General features: G+C 40.8%; 1 protein-coding gene across 1 annotated transcript in view; it reads right to left on the bottom strand.

Annotated features, from left to right (window-relative positions):
* OVCH1 (ovochymase 1) overlaps positions 1-12,227 on the bottom strand; it is an 852,055-nt gene that overhangs the window by 201,072 nt on the left and 638,756 nt on the right. The window contains exon 24 of the mRNA XM_086952799.1: positions 8,270-8,405. Coding sequence (XP_086808925.1) covers positions 8,270-8,405 — 136 coding nt within the window. The remainder of the gene's footprint in view (positions 1-8,269; positions 8,406-12,227) is intronic.

Genomic DNA, 12,227 nt, shown 5'->3' with positions numbered 1-12,227 from the left:
ATAGGTGCCTAAAGGCAGGAACATCCAGCAGGCCCTATTTGAGAAGGAACAAAGGTGGGTCTACCGCCTGGGCACTGACAAGGAGGGTCTTAATGACAATATCCCATGGAGCACTGTACTAACTAGACAATGACTCCACTGTCGTGACTCCCAGCTGTCCCCTTGATTTTTTTGCACCTGTATACACACCTACATTACTAGACATTCCATAGCACAGGAAATCTGACGTAGCGTAGCAAGTAGTGCACGTGATCAGCAACATTTCATTTGCAAACCATCACTTAATGATAGCTGTACACCAACTTGGTGTATTCCACCACCAACTGGTTCCAGGAAACCACATGCAACTTAACTAACCGACATATGACCAACTCCATTACGCTCCATTATAAGACACAATGACTTGTTGTAAACCGTCAGGAAGTAACTCCTGTCCACCGCCAACTGGACCCATAAAATGGGACTAAACTAACCAACCTGCGTTATCACATCAAGTGCCCTCAGGGGAAGGGGTGAGTTGTTTAACATCCAAACCCTTACGTGGCACTTATGAGGAAGCATGTACTTTTACACACTTAAAACGCGCACCTGTTCTGCATCTTAACTCTTCCCACTGACTGTAATTACTGTAGGTAAATATTGTTTCTCCACCTTAAACGCACTCCATAATGCATCCCAGAATAACAAGATGACGCGTTTGAAATTGTCAACAATACTTTATTAGTAAAGCTAAATGGGGGCCATAGAAGTCGGCCTTCTAGCATTTCGCGGACAGTCATGGTCACATGACCATAATCATGACCTTGATTGGGCATTGGTGCTAACTGATACGGACTGATGTACACACACCAACGTGACCAGCCGTGCCCCGCCAGCACGAATCCAGAGAGGCCCTGGGCAGCCAAAACAGCCTATCGACGGGGTCCGGTTTCAGAGGGTCCGATCAGGTACCAAGCGGGTGCTGGGCTTTGCTGTCATGAGTGGTTTCCTGCAAACCACGCAAGCACACAGATGAGTAATTGGTTTGGAGCGGGGACCTTTACATTGATGTTGTGCTCCTCTCTTGTTTCTCCATACAGGGTGTGCCTACTAGCCATTACCCCCCCTCCCGATACCCATGGGGAGATTAGTGATCATTCCGCATGTACCGTTCTTTGCCCTCCAGTTTTCTTTAGTGTGCTTTCAGCTACCCACTACACTGCACAGGGCGAGGTCCTACAAGTCATGCCACATATTGCGTGTAATTTCAATGTACCCATAACACGTAGGAGTGCAGATGATATAGCACTAAGAAACTGGTACCATCACCTTAATAGTGGAGTGTTCTACCATCACTGATAATGTGAAAACTAGGTGCACATAGATTTCTCACCATTTTGCACCATATCCTCGTGAGATATAGTTCAGTGCACATTGAGAAGAGCATGAGTACTTAATAATTTTAGGAACTACAAACATCTGACAACTATAACCTGAAATGTCCTCCTTTTCTATTTTTGTTTGTCTGTGTTTGCTTTTTCCTTTCAGAAAACTGCTGGGCTCCTGAAAATGAGCAGGTTCAAGCATGAATAACAGGTTTAAAAAAACTTTTTTTTTTCCTTTTTATTTTCACATATTTGACCTCCTGGTTAGGGTGAGCCTTAGCGCGCACATACCGCCGGGGTCGACACACTGGTCCTGACGAATGACTAGCTAGTTGCAACATATAGGCAGTAACATGTTGACCACCCACAGTGAGACATAGCTGAACTATCTATCCAGGATCCATCGCTCACTAAATTTTTTAACTGTGCCTGGTTTGCCATCGAATAAAAAATTTTGGGACACAACCTAGACACTTTAAACTCGCATCACTCACTTGCACACTATACAAAACGAACCAGCTCCGCAGTAATTCTGGCGTTTAATCACACCGGGGAGATAATCGACCTTGCTAGTGGGGCCCGATGATAAAGCATGTCACCAACTAGGTTGGTGAGTGAGGGCTTTCTAAAGAATCAAATCTGATTCTTCTTGCTTGCTCTGCTCTTCTTCTAAGAAGGCTCACTTTTGTTGTTTGGATATATTGCCAGGGGGGCTAAAAGTGCTCCTTAAAAAATCCCTCTCTTGTTGTTTAGTGGTAAAACATTCTTAGTCAGGCACAACTTCATCATTTCTAAAATCATTTTGTTACAATTAAAAAACCTCATAGGTCTTCTATTTAAAAAATATTCAGTGGCTTTTAAACCATCAATATGTCTTATACTTGTGTACAAAGTAGCAATGTCAAGAGTCAATAACACCATTGTTTCATTCCTACGTACGTCATAAATACATTAAAATAAATCTGTTGAATCTTTTATATGAGACGTTAATGTTTTTACAATAAGGTTAAAAAAATCATCAATATATTTCGAAGCATTTTCAAGCTGCCACATGAAGATATTATAGGTCTCCCTGGTGGAGTGGTGCTACTTTTATGCACTTTGGGTAGCATATAAAAGACTGGCATCAACTGGGTTTCTTGTTTGATGAACATATATTCGTCCCAGCTTAATAATTCTTGTTGTTTCCAAAACTCCAGTCTTTTAACATTGTTTTGTTACCACTTCATATTCCAGGCGAGGTGGGCCTTTGCCTGCACCTGACCTGACAGATTACCTTTCTTCTCCTTTCTATTGATGGAGCAGGAACAGGGAAACCCCCTGACAGGGCACATTGGTCTGTGCCATTTGACAGTCTGACACATGGACTTCACTAAGAAATCAAACGTGTCCCACTAATAAAGCCTACGTTATCAGATGCACAAATGACTCTAGGATTCAAGAAAAATTGTTATAACAAAATCTGAATCTTAAAGAAACTATCACTATTGTTGAGAGCAACGAACACACTTCACATTTGGTAAAAGAAATGTGTAACAGCACTGTTCCGGCTAATGCTATTGCCAACATAAAAAAGATGAACTAGATAGTGTTTCACATGACGCTTCACTTACAACGGTGTGTAAACTAAATAAACAGGAGAAAGGGTCTGCAAAGTTTGATAAACAAAGGTTTAACAACAACTCAAGTAAGGATATCAAATTAAGGTGCCCCAGGTGTGGAAGTCAAAACCATGGACCGAATTATTCCAACTGTTTTGCCAGAGGTATGAGCTGTAGGAATTGTGGGGAAAAAAGGGTGTTATCCCCTCATGTGTAGGAACACCAAAGTAAACATGGATGATGAGGAAATGTTCTCAGCAAGCCATTCACTGCATTACAGAAAATGTCCCCAAGTCTGTATAGGATTTAAAAGATGTAGATAAAGTTAACGTGGTCATGCCATGTATACATTGGTGACAACATAGTTCCAGGCCTGGCTGATTCAGGTTCACCGTACACCTTGTTAAGCGATACATTTGGGGATTCCACCTTTGAGTTCAACAATGGAAAACTTTTGCCACCTGACATCAATCCTGTAGGGTATGAGGGCAAGGTATTGATCTAATAGGATATTCTATCCAGTCCATTGTGTTTAATGGAAGAGAAACTGTAGGTAAGGTTTCCGTTGCCAAGCGTGGTGATAATCTTTTAGGGTGGCGACACCAAAAAGACCTTGGAATCATTTTGAATCCAAAGGAGCCTGATCAGATAATGCTGGTCACATGTCAGAGTGATGAACAAGATATTGTTGGAAAGTATCCTGGGGTTTTCAGTGAAAAGCTGGTCTTCTTAGTGGTTTCAATCATAAAATAATTTGAAAGGACATGGTGAAACCAGTAGTACATAAGGTAAGAAAGCTGCCTAATCTCATGCTGAAACCCCTTCAAGAAGAAATCAATAGATTACTTGAGTTGGGAGTCATAGAAGAAATAGAGTCATGATAATGGTTAGCTCCGATCGTTTTATCCCCCAAGGACAAAGGCAGCAAAATTAGGATTTGTGCTGACTTAAGAAATTAATATTTTTATCTGGTTCGACAGGCAGCCATTACCAAACATTAATGAAGCCCTGGCAAAATTGGGGGGTGCATGTATTTTCAGTGTGATGGACTTATTGTCAGCTTATCAGATCATGCTACACGAAGACTCAAGAGCACCAACATCTTTTGTAACACCCTTAGGTGCTTATAGATTAATCAGAATGCCGTTTTCAAAGAGTAATGAAATATGTGTTCGCTGGAATTGATGTAGTCTTGTTTTTTCAGGATGACATACTTGTGTATGGAAAAAATAGAGTCAACCATGACGAGGTACTGTTCAAAGTACTGTCTAGACTACAAGAACGTGGACTCACTTTAAAAAGTGAAAAATTAAAATTCAGAGTTGGGGCTGTATCCTACCTTGTACACTATTTTCAGTGAAGGCATTAATCCAAAAATTGATCTCGCAGAGGAAATATTACAGGCACCAGCTCCATTTCACAAAGACCAAGTGAAATCATTCCTTGGTTTATCTGAATATTATTCCAAATTTGTATACAATTTTGCTAGTGTTCAACCTTTCAGATTACTGTTGAAAAAGGATGTGGATTTCAAATGGTCCAAAGATTGTGTTGATGCTTTCAACAAAGTTAAGTATAAAATTGCATGTTTGCCAACATTGGCCAATTTTGACATACTTAAAAATACTATCCTGACTAATGATGCCAGTGTACGGGGTTTGGGCGCTGTTCTATCCCAAATGGTCATAGGTTTTTACCTCACGCTCATTGAAAGGAGCTGAAGAGCGTTACTCTAATTGAGCGTGAGGCGTCAGCCTGTTCTTGGGCCATCAACCATTTCATAGTCTACTTATATGAAATATTGTTGATTGTTCGTCGACTTACCACCCTGGTGCAATGCGTGAGGATCGGGGATGTGTCCATTCTCAATGCTGCGGCAATGGCTCTGCGTTGGTCTCTCCAGCCGTAGTCCCACTGTGCATTGGTTCTTGCAGCCGCACAGGAGGGTCTGCTTCGGAATCGGTGTAGTAATCTCTGATCCGGCACGCAGCGATTTCTTCAGCCATGGACAGGCTCTGCGTCGGGTACTTCAGAGATGCATCAGAAATAGGTGCTGATGCATCGCGCTTCAAAGTTGCATCTCTTTTCCAGGTCTCAACAGAAGGACTAAAAGGTGCCTGTTACTGTGGTACAGGCACCTTTTGGCAGATCAGAATTCCCAGCAAGGAAGTTCAGGGGAGCTGGTGGTAAAGTCTTTATTTTCCAGAGACTTCAAAACAGGAGGCAAGCTCTCTTGCAAGCCCTTGCAGATCTTCAAGCAGTAGACACAGCAAAGTCCTTATTCTCTCCTTGGCAAAAATAGCCACTGCAGGACAACCCTAAACAGCACACACTGGTCAGCAGTGGCAAAGTGCCCAAAGCATCTATACCAGCAAAAACAAAGTCCAGCACACAGCAAAAACACAGGAGGCAGAGGCAGAAAAAATACAGGGGCAAACCACACCAAGGATGCAAGGTCTAACACTTGTTCAATCATTTTCTCTCCACTGGAATCCTTATCTGCTTCTGGAAAACAACTTTGGCAAGATGTCTTCAAAAGAAGCACTGTTTGGATAAAATAGACCGTAATAGTTTTGCTGTTGCCTTTCCTGGCCAACTGCTAAAAGAAGTGGTGGGGGCTTTACCTAAAACTTTGCTTAAAAGAACCATTTTTTGGACCCTGATCACTCCGGTCCAGGCCAGGTAAGAATACTAAAATGTCAGTTCTATCGGTCTTTGCTAGGATGAGGAGGGAGGTAAATGGTCATTGTATGAGTCTGACTTTACTTGATCATTGCCTGCTTCACCACCATTGACCAGGGCTTCCTGCTGGAGAGTTTGGATTCTACAAGATTCCAGGGCTTTGTCAAGATGGATTTGCTGCTTTCCTTCTGGATAAAGTCAACAGTAAATTTTACCTGCTCATTGGCCTAGGTCTTCAAAGTTAGGCCAGGGACTACCAAAGAGGTAAATTTTCTCCCTGTCTATTTTACCTCTAAGTAGTCACTATTGAATGTAGAGTCCTTCTCAGGAAGCGTTTTCCAGTACGTATGAAGATGATCCCCCATGACATACTTAAACTTACTGAACATCTGGAGATACAGTCGGTGGTGATGGAGCAAGGTGAAGAACAAGATTTTGTTCAAACTTGTGAAGTTAATCTCTCATAACAAAGTAACCAGATTACTAAGCTTGTGGTGAAATTATTAATCAACTTAGTTTAAAAATATATTCATCATTACACACGGGATAAACTAATGTGCTCTATGTTGCAAACGCAAAGAAAGAATAATAAACTAACCTGGTCTATTGTCTTTGTCAGTATTAAATGCGGCAGTTAATTTGATGGCATGTGCTTATTTTATGTGCTTATGTTACGTCTTTCGTGATAAAAGCTCATGGAGTTCCTGCTGTGCGAAAAGGAGAAGTAATTATGATGCTGCCTATTTGTGCTTTTGCTAGGTAACATAATTAACAGGATTAATTAGTCAAGGGGGAGGGTAACAGAATGTGTCTCAATTCTTTAATTAATTGATGTCTTATGTCTGTTTAATAATAGTTTTCACAGTAAGGCCTAAAAGATGGTTCACAAAATATGGCTGACAGAGCTGCAGACGCAAAAGCTTGTCCAGAGTGAACTCGTACGCATGCGCAGCAGTGAAGATTTTTGCTGCATTGTCATCGTGAATTAAAAGGCAGTTCTCTGGTTGCGTTGAACGTGCTCATGGAGAGATGACTCAAGGACAGGAACTTGATTTGTCTGCCAAGGTCAGGAAAAGTTACTTTCTTGAGGAAACTGAATTACATAGAAGTGAAAGACAATAGGGCTTATGTGAAGCCTGGACTTGGTCATGAGTCGGAGATGACCTAATAATTTTATCATGGACTGACACAGGACAGCCAATGAAAAGCTCGGACTCGTTTGAAAGAATGTAAATTGTAGAAAGTTTAGCTAGAAAGAAAGATATAAAGTCTGACACAATGAGCAAGGAAAAAACTCTTACTTTCCGATTCCCGAGTGTCGTGATATGCTGATGGACCTTTGGCGCATGTAAGGACAGCAGACTTAAATGATTTTTCCTTTTCAGGTGAAGAGAGAAATAGTCAGGGAAATAGATTTAGGGAATGGGAAACTATTATTCTGCTAATATTTCATGACTCTGAGCTGGCTTGATAATGTCAGTTTATTAATTACATTTCCTTATTAAAATGCTGCTTTTCTATTTGCTGATAAAATAAAGATTTTAAAACTTTGAAGCTTTTTCTTATGAAGAATAAAAGTTAATATATTAGATTTGGAAAGACAAGCTGGTCTTGTTTATTCATGGTCCAGTTTCCATCAGTTGATCCAATCGCCTTAAGTGATTTGATTATAGGTGATAATATGTTTAAAGCCATGGTAAAGAAAGATAAACTGCAGTTGTATATAATAATGTAAATATTATATGAATAGATTTATTAATCAAATCACCTGATTCAGTTGCTCAAAAATTGTCTCATTGGTGTTATGGGCCTGAATATGTGTCTGATGTTTAATAGTGAGTATTAAGGTGATAGGTAGCATTTTGTGAGACAGTTTTTAAATCAGAGCGCTGGATCAGTGGCAGTGAGCTGGGCCAGCATCACTCCACCCAGTCATATACCCAATAAAGACGACAGTGCTTTAAGGTTTACAAACAATTTATCAGTGCTCTTCTTGCTCAACTGTGACTGATACTGAATGTTAGTTTGTAGTGCCACTAGACCGATTCAAGACACTTACATTTAAGAACATTCATACACTCAACGTTGGTTTTACACCAATCAAACTAGGGTGTTAAACACAGAAAATGCTATATTTTATTTGAAAAAAGTAGTGTCCTAAATTGTATATCCGTGCATTCTTTACTCTTACATGGATTTGAGCAAAGGACAAATCTTCCAGAAGATTGCACACAATAGTGTTACACTAAATTGATTACTATCCTTTATAAACATGAAATATTTTAGCCCACAAGCTTTTCTAGAGATTTCTTTTTACTCCGAAAACTAAGAGGTGGTAATGAATATTTTAAATAACTATTCTCAGGAAAAAACAGCATTGTTGAATGGCACATCCCAGGACTATAATAAGGCATTGACATCATAAGCCAGAGCATTAGAGGGAAGGGCTGCTCAGGGCATCCTAAAGAAGAATGGCCTGCCTCCTTATGTTGCCTTTATCTATGAAATGTAGATGCGGATTATACATTTCCCTTTGCCACTGCGGACTAAGGACACATTTCCTAAAGAAGAGGGTGGGAGACTGTTTATTTCTGGAGCTAGAGCAGCATAAATTGCACTTACCGGGCATTGTTGGAATAGTTATTGGGGTAACCAGGTGACTGGATAATGCCATTACTTTTTGTCAAGACTACATCGGCACATGAGCCCTGCAATTCTGCTGAGGACAAGTCCTTAACGGAGTCTGGAAACCGAGGCACTGAACAAAAGGAGAAATATTGTTAGGTTGCTTTCAAGGTGGACAAACTATACAAGCAGTGGATAATCCAATATTGCAATCCATTCCCACTACTCTTCATAATGTCTTTCCAGCGTATGCTTACTTTAGCTCGTGTGTTTAACCAGCTCCCTCCAACCTGCAACTCTGAGTTTGGGGTCTGCTCACAATTTTTGTCTTGTCCAACTCGGACACTCTGGGCCTTGAAATTTAATTTGGCGCAGCAGACCTGCACATTATCGGACCTCTGCAGTCTCATGTTGCATCCATCAACATTCAGCACAAAACACATAATCTCACCAGGTCTCCTTCCGCAATCTTCCAGCAAAATGCATCACCAAGCTGAGGCTGGATGTATATACAGTCTCTACTGTGGGTGGGACGTGCAACATCTATGGATACTGCTGTTGTGCAGCACACTCCTAATTGTAATACTACTGTGCATTTTGTGTTTCATCTTGAAAGTGTGCCGTCCTCGGAGTTTAAACCACTACTTCAGTGCACATTAATGTTTTTATTTATGAAGATGAAGGCCAACTGTCTTCCCTACTGGTTCAAAACTCAAATCCTGCTACACTCTGTCCAATTGCCCTTCCTTAGTTTCCGCCATCGCACTGATTAGAAATTTCTCCGAACACCTCCATTTTTAGGATAGGATTCGTGCATCGAAGCTCCATGGACATTTAGGATTAGTATGCAGTGTTGCCTCGATCATGCTCACTAGACCACCAGGGATATATTTGTGGTGAGTGGCCCCTTGGGCAAGGGTCCCTTCCCTTTTGGGAGCATTATTTGGCAGTTTCTGCCCCGATGGAGGCAGATCACCTGATTTAAAAAAAAGTGTGTGACCCACTAGGCCACCAGGGATTTTTGGGATGTTGAGGAGCGGCCCATTGGGCAAGGGTCACTCCCCTTTATGGGGTGTTTCTTGTGACAGTTACTGCCCCCTTTGGGGGCACGGCCATATGTTTTCAGGCTCATCTCCATGCGCTTTAGGGAAGAACATTTGAGCTGGCACAGTAATTCCACACAAAAATGTGGAAAATGTGTTTTTTCAGCTAAATTTGAGGTTTGCAGGGGATTTTGGGTAGGAAAAAGTTGGGGGGACCACACAAGCCATACATCCCTGGACTCCCACGGGTGTCTAGTTTTCTGAAATATGTAGGTTTGGTAGGTTTCCCTAAATGGCCACCGAGCCTGGGGCCAAAAACCTAGGTGACCCCCTTGCAAAACCAGGTTGATTTGAGATGGGTAATTGTGATGTCTCCACAATATGTTTTGGGGCCTTCCCTGATGTGAGCACTTGGCCCACCCACACGAGTGAGGTACCTTTTTTATGGGGAGACTTTAGGGAATGGAGGGTGGGTGAAATTTTGTGGATCCACGCAGATTCCAGAACTTTCCATCACAGAAATATGAGGAAAATCTCTTTCTTATAAAAAGTTTGAGGTTTGCGAGGGATTCTGGGTAACAGAACGTGGTGAGAGCCAGACAAGTCACCCCATCCTTGATTCCCCTGGGTGTCTAGTTTACAAAAATGTACAGGTTTGCTAAGTTTCCCTAGGTGAGGCAGAGCTAGGGTTCAAAATCTACAGCTAGGCACTTTGCAAAGAAAGGGTCAGTCTTCACTGTAAAAATGTAGTGTGTCCATGTTGCATTTTGGACCGTTTCCTTTCGCGGCCACTAGACTTACCCACACAAGTGAGGTACCATTTTTATTGGGAGACTTAGGGTAACACAGAATTGTAGAGCAACTGTTATTACCTATTGACTTTTGATGCATTTCTGCCTTCCAAATGAAAGACAATGTGTAAAGAAAGTCACTTTGAAAAATGTTTAATTCAAATGCTAGTATTAGTATTCACAATTTTGGAAATGTGCAAATAGCTACTGTTTCTAAATTCTATATTTCGTTCCAATTTCAGAAATACAGAGCTCTCTTTCATTACGATTTTTCACTGTATTTATTTTCCTGAATTAATTGCTATATACCTAATACACAATAAAAACAATTGAAAGACGCTGCTCAGTTATTTGCTGTGGGTTCGTCGGGTTCTTGGTGAACCTACAAGTCCTATATATCCCCACAACCAGAAAGGTCCAGCGGATGCAACAGTATATTACTTTAAAATAGCTCTCATACATCGAAGTTACAGGGGAAAACGTTGGCACAAATGGAGGTTTCTTTCAACTTATTTTCAATTTTCCTAGTTTCTATAAAAAAACAATCTACACAAATGACCCCTGTTGAATTCAGAATTTTGTCTACTTTTCTGAAATGTATAGCTTTACAGTACATTGCTTTCATACCCATTTCTACCATTAACTGGAAGAAGGTTGAAAGCAAACAATAGGCTATGTCCCAGTAAAATGCCAAAACTGTAAACACTTCGGTTTTCTGACAAACGTCTGTCAGTCCCTGATAGCTGAGAAGATGGTGATTTCAGCACCACAAACCCTTTGTTGATACCATTTGTAGGGAAAACAAACGATTTGCAGGACTTTTTTTCAATTTTTCCACAAATTTTGTTGTTGTATTTTGGCTGACTTCTGGGTCCCCTCCACGGGACTCCACAAACCCTGGGTACCTTTATAATGCCCATGATGTTGGGAGAAAATGACATAAATCTGGCGTGGATACCTTATGTCGTCGAAACGTTACAGGAGCCTAAGCACAAACTATCCCAAACAGCCAAAAAAAGGCTTAGCACCAGAGGGGGGGGGGGGGGGGCGGATGTGGGGTAGGGGACTGGGTGGAGAGGCCTAGCAGTGAAGGGGTTCGGGCAGATCCAATTTCACTGCGCGTAATTACACAGGTTTCAGAATTTTTTTATAACTATGCAAAGGGAAATTATGAATTTTGCACATCTCTACAAAATACCTGCCTGCAGATGTTGTGTTTTAAACCTGTTTTTACAATAAGTCAGACCTACTTGTTTTTTTCATAACTTTTCACTATAAACAGATCACTCTTAAAAAGTCGGACATAACTTTTCCCAATGAACCAATACAGTCTATAACGTTTACCATTGACTAGGCACTAAAGTGTATAAAAGCAGGCAACTATCATGCAAACAAGTTATAAAATTTCACTTGTACAGCATTATACACAACACAGAGTGTAACCCCTTTCAATAGGGCAGAACAAGAATTATCATAGTGAAAATCTCCTACTCTCAGGGTTTGCCAGAGTGAGTGGCTAAAACCAAAACATTGGCCTACTATGATAATTTGTAAGATTACATGTAACCAAATACCATTCTACAGCTTGTAACAAAGGTTGATAAAAATGTACTGTTAGAGGCCATTTGGCTTTAAAAAATGCTTTTCATAACATGTAAGCCAGGCCCAATTCAATTGCCACAACATTTCATAAAAATAGACAAGACTGCTGGAATTTGGCTTACCTTTTCCCTGTGTACCAATCAGGCCTCTAGTTGGTAATGTTGGCTTATCAACATAACCAACCCTAGTGCACTAAGTGTAAGCTTTCCCACACGACAGCTATAAGATAAATTACTAATGTATGTGATGATAGTTGGCAAAACAAATACTAGTTATCCTGCAAGGGCTTATCAGGGATTCTCACAGTGCAAATCATTTATACCCATGATTTCTCAGTGGGGTAGCCTACACCGAAATCCTTGCCCGAAATCTGCGAGATTCCTTGTAAAAAAAAAATACTCATTTGTAGGCTTTAATGCAGAATAATAGCAATTCACCCTTAAATGCCTATTGGCTTTAACAAATATTTGTCATAATAAAATAGCCAGGCCTACTGCCTTTGGCATAACTTTTCATAAT

This window comes from Lissotriton vulgaris, chromosome 1_2 (genome assembly GCF_964263255.1).
Source record: "Lissotriton vulgaris chromosome 1_2, aLisVul1.2, whole genome shotgun sequence".
Taxonomy (NCBI): Eukaryota; Metazoa; Chordata; class Amphibia; order Caudata; family Salamandridae; genus Lissotriton; species Lissotriton vulgaris.
Note: the sequence above shows the minus strand (reverse complement) of the source record. Positions and strands in the feature narration are given on the sequence as shown.